Here is a 13,688-nt window from a genome sequence, read left to right on the forward strand (position 1 = left end):
TGAAATGTTTGCACATTTATTAAAAATAAAAAATGAAGAAAAATCCCATGTACATAAGTATTCACAGCCTTTGCTCAATACTTTGTTGAAGCACAAAATTTTTGCAAACTAAATAAATAAATATATATTATTAAAGGAAAAATACACCATGTGGGAGAAGATAAATGAAGCTCTGTGTTTCCCAAGTCTTGTGACATGTCATGGTTGGGTGGTGAGATCCCAGGAGAAGAATGGATGCTCCACCATGCATCTCTAAGTGCCTCTCCTCATGTGTGTACAGGTAATTGTGTTACTCATGCTCCCCCATTGTATTGTATGACGGGCTCCTGTTACTGCAATTTGTCTGCAATGACAGACGGACGGGAATTCACTTATGTCCACAATGTGGAAGACAAAAGGAAGCCGCCTTCTGGGAGCTCACATTGATGATATCATTCAGTAAAATCATTTCTATAAAGGACATATTAATGGGGCTCTGTAATCCTGGACACATTATATGGATTTTTATAAATGTCAGAAGTTTAAGTACCTCAAATGGATCTGATATCAGTCACTTTACAGCAGAATTAGACTGGGAGAGGGAGAAGCAACTCAAGGAGCCAGTCAAGTCTGTCTGTCTATCTACTGTATATCCCTACCTATCTATTGTTATCTATCTATCTATGTCCATCTATCTATATCCTGATCTATATCCCTATCTATCGTCATCTATTTATCTATCCAACTATCTATCTTCATATCTACAGTCTATCTATCTTTTTTCTATCTATCTATCTATCTATCTATCTATCTATCTATCTATCTATCTATCTATCTATCTATCTATCTATCGAAAAAATGTAGTTGCGCTGTGAATAAGTATATAAACAAATTACTACAACAAGTGGTGATAAACAACAAGTGGTAGTAAAAGTGGTAATAAAACATATAAATGAAACTAACAGTTGTGTTTGAAATTAAGTTCAATGAAGTCCAAGAAAACACAATGGCCCAGATTCACGTAGATGGGCGCAAACTTGTGCGGGCGTAACGTATCTCATTTACGTTACACCGCCGCAAGTTTTTCAGGCAAGTGCTTTATTCACAAAGCACTTGCCTGTAAAGTTGCGGCGGCGTAGTGTAAACACCCGGCGGAATTCAAATTCGGCGGGTAGGGGGCGTGTTTCATTTAAATGAAGCGCGTCCCCGCATCCAACCAAACCTGCGCATTCGCCGTCCCTAAAATATCCCAGCGTGCATTGCTCTAAATGACGTCGCAAGGACGTCATTGGTTTTGACGTGGACGTAAATTACGTCCAGCCCCATTCACGGACGACTTACGCAAACAACGTAATTTTATAAATTTTCGACGCGGGAACGCCGGCCATACTTAACATTGACTGCGCCTCATAGACCCAGGGGCAACTTTACGCCGGGAAACGCCTAACGTAAACGTTGTAACTTTACTGCGTCGGCCTGGCAAACGTTCGGGAATTCGCGTATCTAGCTAATTTGCATACTCGACGCGTATTTCGACGGAAGCGCCATCTAGTGGGCCAAAAAAAAATGCAGTTAAGATCCGACGGCGTAAGAGACTTACGCCTGTCGGATCTAATGGATATCTATGCATAACTGATTCTAAGAATCAGTCGCATAGATACGACGGCGCTAGGCAGAGATACAACGGCGTATCTGGAGATGCGCCGTCGTATCTCTTTTGAGAATCTGGCCCAATCAGTGCAAAATCTTCCTGGGGTTCAAAAATTAAGAAAACCCACCACCAAAAGTGAAGACAACAACAGGAATGCAGGCTTACCAGATGGCAAGCAAGGAAAGCTTGCGGCTGTAAACCCCAGCCCAGGCCTTTAACACAAGCTGCAGCACTCGCTAATGAAGGCAATCAATGAATCCTCAAGACACGGATGTTCCCAGTCAGATGGAATACAGAGAAAATAATAGGGACTCACAATAGTGAAATACCGTAAAAGTAGTATCAAATTTAATGAGATAAGAAACACTTACAAGAAAACGATCGTAGGAACAGCATGTAAAATAAAGCCGGCCGGCTAAGCGAACGCCCGTCCGGACTGTCACGCGTTAATATCAGCACATCTCCTTCTACCGACGCGCGTTTCCTCACACAAATGACGTCCTCTGGGGCAGACAACGTCATTTGTGTGACGAAACGCGTGTCGGGAGAAGGAGACGTGCTGACGTTATCAGGTGACAGGATTGTATTGAGGATGTCTTGAGGATTCATTGATTGCCTTCATTAGCGAGTGCTGCAGCTTATGTTAAAGGGCCGGGCTGGGGTTTACAGCCGCAAGCTATCCTTGCTTGCCATCTGGTAAGCCTGCATTCCTGTTGTTGCCTTCACTTTTGGTGGCGGGTTTTCTTCATTTTTGAACCACAGGAAGATTTTGCACTGATTGTGTTTTCTTGGACTTCATTGAACTTAATTTCAAACACAATTGTTATAGTTTTATATATATGTTTTAGTACCACTTTTACTACCACTTGTTGTTTATTACCACTTGTTGTAGTAATTTGTTTATATACTTATTCACAGCGCAACTACAACGGTATTTTTTTCCTATCTATCTATCTATCTATCTATCTATCTATCTATCTATCTATCTATCTATCTATCTATCTATCTATCTATCTATCTATCTATCTATCCAAGTCCTTTGACAGGTAGCACAGCTCCCTTCTATGTATTTCATTTGTGTATTTACAGTAGCTGTTGCTTTAAGCCCTCCAATACTTTGCAATCCAGTGTTAAAGTATCTACAGATCATCGGGGTTCCCCCACAGGACCGGTAAGTGGGGTGGAGAGGTCCGGCTCCATGTGGCACATTTCTTTTTTTTTTAAATGGGTAATCCCCTGACGAGGAATTGTGTCCACATGTTGATGAGAAAAAGGGCCTCTTCACCAGAACTTTGGCTTGTGGTTGTGGGGATCTGCAGGCGGAGGGCTTATCAGAATCTGGAAGTTCCCTTTAACTACTGTATATATATTGGCGTATAACACACACTTTTTTCCCCTGAGGATAGGGGGCAAATCACGGGTGTGTGTTATACACCGATAGTGTACCTCGGAGGGGAAGGAGGGGGATGAGCGTCGTCGGAATTCACTGAACCGGCATCTCCTGTTTACTCGGCTCTCACGTTACACACACAGTCCTGCCTCCGCCACCGGCATTGGACCAGTGTTCTGTCCATCGCAGGAGCTGGTCCAATGCCGATGGCGGAGGTGGGACTGTGTATGTGACCGCCGACTGAGAGGCGAGTAAACAGGAGATGATGGCAAGTAAACCTTTTTTGAAATCTTATTTTTTCTTTGTGAATTTTTTTGAACTTTTACCTAAGAAACACAAATGCCAATAAATAAATAAAAATATAAATCCTGTATTATAATAATAATAATAATAATAATAATAATAATAATAATAATAATAAAAGTGGATTCAACCTCATCTTTAAAGTATCAATAAATATAAAAACAATACATAAAATACAATAACAATATTTAAAAATCAGGTGCCTTATTTTTGGCAAGTAAACCTTTTTTGAAATCTTTTTTTTTTTTTTTTTTTGGTGAATTTTTTTGAACTTTTACCTAAGAAACAAAAATGCCAATAAATGAATAAAAAATATAAATCCTGTATTATAATATTAATAATAATAAAAGTGTACTCAATCTCATCTACCTATAATACAGACATTACAATTTGTGAATCAATAAATGTAAAGACTGAACAATTCTAAAACAATACATAAAATACAATACCAATAAATACAAAATAAAAATATGACCCCGCTCCCCAGCAATCGGATTCCAGAATGCAATGATAAAACGTAATAGCCAACAATCAAAAGAGAACTGTGATATGATTGGACTCACATGAGCTAGGCGATCAAACCTCGCAAAGAGTTCATTCAACATTCGGACTAATTCTTGTGCTGATAAGGTAGTGGACAGATTGGTGAATCCTTTGACATCTGCAAAAAGAATACTGCAAAGAAAACAAAAATGTTTTATTAATTTATAGCTCATGGACACACAACATCATATGACAGTAAGCCACAACAATGTAGGTAATTGAAATATATATATATATAGGCAGCAAGTGAACAAGTTGTCCCTGAAGTGGACGTGTTGAAAGCAGAAAAAAATGGGCATCGCAGTTTGTTGTGTTTGGGGCTGTGTAGCAGCAGACCGGACAGGGTGCCCCATGCTGACCGTTGTCCACAGGCAGAAGCGTCTACATGTGAGAATTAAAGATGGAAGTGACCTGCGTCTGATGAATCACATTTTCTTCTATGTCGTGTGGATGACCCGTTGTGTGTGCTTTGCTTACCTGGGGAAGAGATGGCACCAGGATACACTATGGGGAGAATACTAAAGGCAAATAGACTGTGGCAGTTGCACTCATTTTTCCCAGAGCTTAGCACATGTGGTGAAGTTCTGCTGATTTCCATCATCCAATCCAGATTCCGATAAACCCCCTGCCTGCAGACCCCCACAACCACAGCCCACGGTTGTCGGGAATAGACCCTTGTCCCCATCAACATGGTGGGGACAAGGTGCTTTGGGGTGGGGTTGGTCAGAACTCCAAAGCACCCACCTCCACATGTTGAGGGCATGTGGCCTGGTACGGTTTGGGGGGGGCACTCACTCGCCCCTCCCCTTTTCCTGACCTGCCAGGCTGCATGCTCGGATAAGGGTCTGGTATGGATTTTGGATGGGGGATCCCACTCTGTTGTTTTTTATTACTATTTTTTTTATTCAGCTGTCAGCGGGGAAGCCCATTGACAGCTGATGACTCGGACTAGCACATTATGTGAAACTTACCTGCAAACGAAGCCCTTGTTGTCACAGCTGGAGGCCGCATTTCATCTTTGCCTGTCTTCCTGTGTGTCTAGCCAGAACTGCATGATGTCACTCCTGCGCAGTGGTAGTTTTTTTATGGGGGGGCCTGCATTATCTATCTATTTTGATCTATTTATCTATCTACCTTTCTCTAACTATCTAGATCCATCCATCTCTATCTAACTATGTAGATCTTTCTATCTAGATCTATCTGTCTATCTATCTATCTATCTATCTATCTATCTATCTATCTATCTGTCTGTCTGTCTGTATGTCTGTCTATCTATCTATCTATCTATCTATCTATCTATCTATCTATCTACCTGTCTGTTTGTCTGTCTGTCTATCTATCTTTCTGTCTGTTTGTCTGTCTGTCTACCTGTCTGTTTGTCTGTCTATCTGTCTAGCTGTCCGTCTATCTATCTATCTGTCTTTCTGTCTGTTTGTCTGTATATCTGTATGTCTGTATGTATAACTGTCTGTTTGTCTGTCTATCTACATGTCTGTTTGTCTGTCTATCTACATGTCTGTTTGTCTGTCTATCTGTCTGTTTGTCTATCGATCTATCTATCTATCTATCTATCTATCTATCTATCTATCTATCTATCTATCTATCTATATATCTACATGTCTGTTTGTCTGTCTGTCTATCTATCTGTCTTTCTGTCTGTTTGTCTGTCGGTCTACCTGTCTGTTTGTCTGTCTATCTGTCCATCTATCTATCTATCTGTCTGTTTGTCTGTCTATCTGAATGTATAACTGTCTGTTTGTCTGTCTATCTACATGTCTGTTTGTCTGTCTATCTACATGTCTGTTTGTCTGTCTATCTGTCTGTTTGTCTATCGATCTATCTATCTATCTATCTATCTATCTATCTATCTATCTATCTATCTATCTATCTATCTGCCTGTCTATCTGTTTGTCCATCTATATGTCTGTATATCTATCTAACTCAATCTATCGCAATCTATCTATCTCAATCTATCTATCTAGATTTATTTATCTATCTAGATCCATCTATCTATCTTATTATTAAATAATCCCCATTCTTCTTATGTACAATAGCAGTGTATCCATGATGTCATAATGCGGCTGATTTGGACATAGTTACATCTCGCTGTGATCACGCCGGCCGGCATTACATGAATTCTGGGACCGATCCACATATTTATTGGAGTGTGCAGATGGAATAATTATTCTTGTTATGAAACCAACACTAGCGTGCATCCAGCACATTAAATCAAATATTGATTGATGGGTTATGATAATGGCCACATTGGCTTCAATAAGGAAAAAAAAAACAAAAAAAAAATAAAAAAAACAGCTTAAATCAAATCACGCCACGTATGGCTTACCAATCAGGCCTGTGGTTGGGTTCTGTTTTATTAGACCTCTAAGGAGAACCATCTTTCCGCTGTGTAATAAATCTCACACATATGTTGTGTAGAGAACATAATCCTCTGGAAGGTTCATTTACAATTATTATTTAATGTTTGAAATGCTTTCCTTTATTCCGAGCACAGATTGAAGAAATATAAATGAATGCAGTCACTGTATGAATTCACTATAAAATAATTAAGGCTCCATTCACTCTTCTCTGTGTGTGCGATATTGTATGCGGCAGCACATGGTTTATTTTATGCATTGACACTTGTCCTTAAAAAAGAGATATCATTAAAGCAGAGCTCCACCCTAAAAATAAACTTTCTTTTAACAGCTTGCCTTTAATGTAAAAAATAAAAACATTAAATAAAAAAAAATTGTTTACTCACTTCTATCTGGGTGTTAGTAGGCAGATTTCGTAATGTGCCTAGTTCCTGGTTCTAGGTGGTTCAACTTCCTGTCCTAAGACCCCATTGCCTCCTGGGAAATGATGACACTCATTTCCCAGGAGTCTCTGGGCATTACTGTGCCTACAAATCGCCCAGCATGCACCTCTCCCTGAAAACCAGGAAGAAGAAGGAACTGGGCTTCACATGCCCACACATATGATGGATACGGCCACAACATGAGCTGGAGGATATTTGAAATTTGAAAAATGATTGCGCAAATACCATGCGAGATAAAAAGTTGCAATGACCGCCACTTTATTCCCTAGGGTGTCTGCTAAAAAAAAACATATATAATGTTTGGGGGTTCTGAGTAATTTTCTAGCAAAAAAAAAATATGATTTTTACATGAAGGAGAGATGTGCCAGAATAGGTGCGGTATGGAAGAGGTTAAATAATGAATTACAATTTAATGACATTCGTTTGATTTTAGATGACTAAAATGTCCTGAAGATTTTGTCGACAAAATACGAGTAAAACTAAAACAATTGCAGAAGACTAAAACGGGACTAAAACTAAATTGCCATTTTAGTCCTAAGACTGATGCTGCGTACACACAACCGTTTTTCGGGTTCTAAAAAATTACGTTTTTAAGGGTCTAGAAAAAACGACGTTTTTTTCAACCCGATCCTTAAAAACGGCCTTGCCTACACACGATCGTGAAACAAAAATGCTCTAGCAAAGCGCGGTGATGTACAACACGTACGACGGCACTATAAAGGGGAAGTTCCATGCAGATGGCGTCACCATTTGGGCTGCTTTAGCTGATTCCGTGTTAGTAAAAGACGATTCGCGCTTTTCTGTCTGTTACAGCGTGATGAATGTGCTTACTCCATTACGAACGGTAGTTTTACCAAAACGAGCGCTCCCGTCTCATAACTTGCTTCTCTATTTCACTGCGTTAAAGCCCACACATGACCGTTTTTTCGGGTTGTAAAACATTTAGATTTTTTTAAATGTCATTAAAAACGATCGTGTGGGGGCTCCAGAGCATTTTTCACTATGTAAAAAATGGGCATTAAAAATTTCGAACATGCTCTAATTTTTCACGACGTGTTTAACGTTGTCGGGCCAGATTAACAGAAAAAGTACGCCTGAGTATCTGCTGATACTCCGGCGTACTTTCAAATTTGCCGCGTCGTATCTTTATTTGTAATTCACAAACAAGATACAACGGCATTTGGCTAAGATCCGACAGGCGTACGGCTTCGTACGCCTTCGGATCTTAAGATGCAATACTTCAGCGGCCGCTGGGTGGAGATCGCGTAGTTTTCCGCGTCGGGTATGCTAATTAGCTGTTTACGGCGATCCACGAAGGTACACGCGTTCGTCGCATTCTCTTACGTCGTTGCTAGTCGGCTTTTCGCGTCGCAAAGTTACGGCTGCTATTTAGGTGGTGTAACAATAGACAGCCCATGTAAAAGTATGGCCGTCGTTCCCGCGTCGAATTTCAATTATTATTTTTTTTGTGTAAGTCGTCCGGGAATCCGAAAGTACGTTACGCACGTCGCCGTTCAAAAAAATTACGTCGGGGCAACGTCATTTCGCGCAAAGCACGGCAGGAAATTTCAAAACCGAGCATGTGCAATACGTCCGGCGCGGGAACGCGCCTAATTTAAATGATACATGTCCCATTTGAATAAGGCGGGCTTGCGCCGGACGGCTTTACGCTACGCAGCCGCAAGTTTACACGCAAGTGCTTTGTGAATCAAGCACTTACGCTGAAAACTTGCGGCGGAGTAACGTAAAGGACATATGTTACGCCGCCGTAAATTTTCGTGAATCTGGCCCGTCGTTTTTAACGTAGTGAAAAATTAGAGCATGTTCGAAATTTTTAATGGCCATTTTTTACATCGTGAAAAATGCTCTGGCGCCCACACACGATCGTTTTTAATGACATAAAAAAGAATTAATAAAATTCCAACCCGAAAAAACGGTCGTGCGTACGCGGCATGAGACTAAAACTAAATCTGAATTTGCTGCCAAAATTAACACTCGCCAGTGGAACAGGTTCACAGTGGTCACGATAGAAAAGATGTCCCCCCTCCCAGGCATTAAAGCGCACCTAAAGCGCTGCCAGGAGATGGCCTGAAGGGGTTATTGTTGGCCGTTTTTTTTTTTGTGTGCGGAGGGGGTCTGTCCACCGAAACAATTCTGACCCTTCGATCATATCTGTTTTTTTTTGCTGGAAAATTACTTAGAACTTAGGCAAGGAGCAACGGAGACCCAGACAGATTTCATATCATCAGTTCGATCGGCCGCAGATGATTTCTGATTGGCTACTAGAGGTTCCTGCTACTTTCCCGCTGCCCTTTTCTTAAATGAGGTGGTAAAAGGGTTAACGAGAGCTGTAATGACGATGTATAAAAATAGACTGTTATTTCATGTGTGCCGCTTTCCAATAACTGAACTCAACGCACGATCCTTTTACATTCCCATCTGTTTCTGCACCAGCCAGGACAGCATAAAAATAGCCGGTTTTCAGCGGCCCGGATTTAACTGTAAAATCAAGCGGCTTATCCGCAACATATATAATGCCGATTTACTGTCCACCTATCAGAGCCGGAGGTCTGCGCGTTCCACCGCCGGACGTACCGATACTGATGGCAATGCAAAGCTCTCGGATAAATGATGTAATGCGTCTAGTAAGATAAGCGTTTAACCACTTAAGGACCCCTTCACGCCGATATACGTCGGCAGAATGGCACGGCTGGGCACATCAACGTACCTGTACGTTGCCCTTTAAGCCCAGCGGTGGGGTCGCATGCACGTGACCCGGTCCGAAGCCCCATAACCGCGGCCGCGGGACTCGTGGACCCGATCGCCGCTGGAGTCCCGCGATCGGTCCCCGGAGCTGAAGAACGGGGAGAGCTGTGTGTAAACACGGCTTCCCCGTTCTTCACTGTGGCGCCGTCATCGATCGTGTGTTCCCTTATATAGGGAATCACAATCAATGACGTCACACCTACAGCCACACCCCCCTACAGTTAGAAACACACATGAGGTCACACATAACCCCATCAGCGCCCCCTTGTGGTTAACTCCCAAACTGCAATTGTCATTTTCACAGTAAACAATGCATTTTAAATGCATTTTTTGCTGTGAAAATGACAATGGTACCAAAAATGTGTCAAAATTGCCCGAAGTGTCCGCCATAATGTCGCAGTCACAATACAAAAATCGCTGATCGCCGCCATTAGTAGTAAAAAAAAAAAAATCATAAAAATGCAAAAAAACTATACCCTATTTTGTAAACGCTATAAATTTTGCGCAAACCAACCGATAAACGCTTATTGCGATTTTTTTTACCAAAAATAGGTAGAAGAATACGTATCGGCCTAAACTGAGGGAAAAAAAATGTTATATATGTTTTTGGGGGATATTTGTTATAGCAAAAAGTAAAAAAACATAGCATTTTTTTCAAAATTGTCGCTCTATTTTTGTTTATAGCGCAAAAAATAAAAACCGCAGAGGTGATCAAATACCACCAAAAGAAAGCTCTATTTGTGGGGAAAAAAGGACGCCAATTTTGTTTGGGTGCCACGTCGCACGACCGCGCAATTGTCAGGTAAAGCGACGCATTGCCGAATCGCAAAAACTGGCCTAAAGTGGAACTACGGGCAACATCAAACATGAAGATGATACGCTATATATCAGCGTTTCTCAACTCCAGTCCTCAAGGTGCCCCAACAGGTCATGTTTTCGGGATTTCCCTCAGATGAAACCGATGTGGTAATTACTAAGGCAGTGAAACTGATCAAACCACCTGTGCAAAATAACGGAAAGCCTAAAAACATGGACCTGTTGGGGCACCTTGAGGACTGGAGTTGAAAAACACTGCACTATATTACCAAAAGTATTGGGACGCCTGCCTTCACACGCACATGAACTTTAATGGTATCCCAATCTTAATCCTTAGGGTTCAATATTGAGTTGCCCCCCCCCCCCCCTTGCAGCTATAACAGCTTCAACTCTCTTCTGGGAAGGTTGTCCACAAGGTTTAGGAGTGTGGAATGTTTGACCATTCTTCCAGAAGCGCATTTGTGAGGTCAGGCACTGATGTGGACAAAACGGCCTGGCTCACAGTCTCCGCTCTAATTCATCCCAAAGGTGTTCTATCGGGTTGAGGTCAGGATTCTGTGCAGGCCAGTCAAGTTCCTCCACCCCAAACTCGCTCATCCATGTCTTTATGGACCTTGCTTTGTGCACTGGTGTGCAGTCATGTTGGAACAGGAAGGGGCTGTCCCCAAACTGTTCCTACAAAGTTGGGAGTATGAAATTGTCCAAAATGTCTTGGTATTCTGACGCCTTAAGAGTTTCCTTCACTGAAAACAAAGGGGCCAAGCCCAACCCCTGAAAAACAACAGAACATCTTTGGGATGAATTCGAGTGGAGGTTGTGAGCCAGGCTTTCTCGTCCTCATCAGTGCCTGACCTCACAAATGCGCTTCTGGAAGAATGGTCAAACATTCCCATAGACACTCCTAAACCTTGTGGACGGCCTTCCCAGAAGAGTTAAAGCTGTTATAGCTGCAAAGGGTGGGCCAACTCAATATTGAACCCTACGAAGTGGCATTCCTTTTAAAGATCCAGCCTGGAAATCATACATGATTGGCAATATTTTAGAATGATTTCCAGAAACACTTTGCCTGTGTAATTGGTGCATTCATCTGATCTCACATGGGATCGTCTTCTGAGGATTGCTAATTGCTGGAAACAAGTTTATTCAATTGGAATATTAACAATATTTTGCTCTTTAGAAGCTTGTCTTTGATCAATACCAACTTGAAAAGTGTAGAAGCGAAGAGAACTGAGGGAGGAATTAATTCTCACATTTAAAAAAAATATATTTCCTGGTACTCGTTCAATACTGAAATCTAAGGACACTGCCAGGGACAAATCTACAAACCCAAAGGACTGGAACCGGAATTCAAGAACAGCTTGGCGTGACCATGCTCTGCTGACGTCAGTCAAATTGAATAAGCCTTAAGGGTTAAATATTTAAAGGGAATTTTTGCTGAAAGATATTTGTAAGCTGCCATTGCAGATCTGCTTTTGAAAATACTAGCTGCCTGGCTGTTTCTGGCCTCAATTCTGTGTCACTGACCCAAAACAAGAAGGCAGATCAGAAAAAACAGCCTGAGGCCCCCTTCACACTTGTACGACTGTAAAGTCGTGCGACTTTGCCACAATTTCTCGCAATTTTGGATCACAACTTTGGCATTAACCACTTTAGCCCCGGGCCTGTTTTTCAGAGTCGGTGTTTACAAGACAAAACCATTTTTTTTTGCTAGAAAATTACTTAAAACCCCCAAACATTATATATTTTTTTTTGTAACACCCTAGAGAATAAAATGGAAGTCATTGCAATACTTTTTGTCACACCGTATTTGCGCAGCGGTCTTACAAGCGCACTTTTTTTGGAAAAAATTCACTTTTTTAAATGAAAAAATAAGACAACAATAAATTTGGCCCAATTTTTTTATATATTGTGAAAGATAATGTTACGCCGAGTAAAATGATACCCAACATGTCACGCTTAAAAATTTCGCCCGCTCGTGGCATGGCGTCAAACTTTTACCCTTAAAAATCTTGATAGGCGACGTTTAAAAAATTCTACAGGTTGCATTTTTTGAGTTACAGAGTAGGCCTAGGGCTAAAATTAATGCTCTCGCTCTAACGATCGCGGCGATACCTCACTTGTGTGGTTTGAATACCGTTTTCATATGTCGGCGCTACTCGCGTATACGTTCGCTTCTACGTGCGAGCTCGTCGGGACGGGGCGCTTTAAAAAAATTTTTTTTTGCTTTTCGCATTTATTTTTATTTATTTTACAATTTTTAACACTGAAAAAAAAAAAAAAAAAAAATTATCACTTTTATTCCTATTACAAGGAATGTAAACATCCCTTGTAATAGAAAAAAGCATGACAGGTCCTCTTAAATATGGGATCTGGGGTCAAAAAGACCTCAGATCTCATATTTGGGCTTAAATGCAAAAAAAAAAAAATTTGGAAATGTCATTTTTTCAAATGACAAAAAAAAAAATGTTTCTTTAAGACGCTGGGCGGGACTGACGTTTTGACGTCACTTCCGCCCAGCGGAGCTATGGGGACGGGCGAAGGAGATTTTTCCTTCAGTCTCGTCCCCGCTCAGCTGCCGGATGGTCGCGATCTCCTCCGCCGCTACCGACGGCTCCGGTAAGCGGCGGAGGGCGCGGAACAGCGGCGGGAGGGGGGGGGGCCCCTCTCCCGCCACCGATAACGGCGATCTCGCGGCGGATTCGCCGCGGAGACCGCCATTATCGTTAACACGGCCGCCCACAGAAGAGATGAATATCTCGATTGTGGCAGCAGCTGCTACCGTTACCGAGATATTCATCTCTAAAGTGATGACGTATAACGGCGGTGGGCGGTCGGCAAGTAGTTAACCAATGAAAACATACATGGTGTGAGGTAATTTCTTTTCCCGCCATAATGTTTCCAGTTCCTGTTTGCTTCCTGGTTGTTGTGGTGTGGTGTGTTGCGACAGAAAATGTTTGCTACTCAATATATTGCCACAGCAGTTGTCATTGCTGCTGCAGCAGTAGCAGTGCATGAGGAAGAAGAGGAGGAGAAGCGGAGCACATTGTTCCTGAGGGGATAACTAGGAAGTGAATGTGTGGTGGAAAAATGTGCTTGAGAGGGGCTACTATGTTGAAAGGATTGGGTGGGACAAGGGTCAAAAAGCTGCTTGTGCTTACAAAGTCATACTGAAATCGTGTCTATATTATTCAGGTACGATTTGCATGCTACTTGAGGGTTTAACATTGAGGTCTATGGACATAAACTCGCATGGAAGTTGGACCAAAGTAGTGCAGGGACTACTTTGAAGTCGGCATGACTTATGCCGCGTACAGACGGTCGTTTTTTGTGATAGAAAAAAACGACGTTTTAAGTGATGAAAAAAAAACAAAGTTTTTCAAACACGAAGTAGCATACACACCATCGTTTTTTTCAAAAGCTCT

At 41.7% G+C, this 13,688-nt stretch overlaps 1 protein-coding gene across 2 annotated transcripts in view; it reads right to left on the reverse strand.

Annotated features, from left to right (window-relative positions):
- Positions 1-13,688, reverse strand: part of ADCY8 (adenylate cyclase 8) — a 387,999-nt gene that overhangs the window by 226,797 nt on the left and 147,514 nt on the right. For both annotated transcript variants that reach the window (XM_040354976.1, XM_040354977.1), the window contains exon 4: positions 3,887-3,998. In XM_040354976.1, the coding sequence (XP_040210910.1) occupies positions 3,887-3,998 (112 nt within the window). The remainder of the gene's footprint in view (positions 1-3,886; positions 3,999-13,688) is intronic.

This window comes from Rana temporaria, chromosome 5 (assembly GCF_905171775.1).
Source record: "Rana temporaria chromosome 5, aRanTem1.1, whole genome shotgun sequence".
NCBI classification, from domain to species: domain Eukaryota; kingdom Metazoa; phylum Chordata; class Amphibia; order Anura; family Ranidae; genus Rana; species Rana temporaria.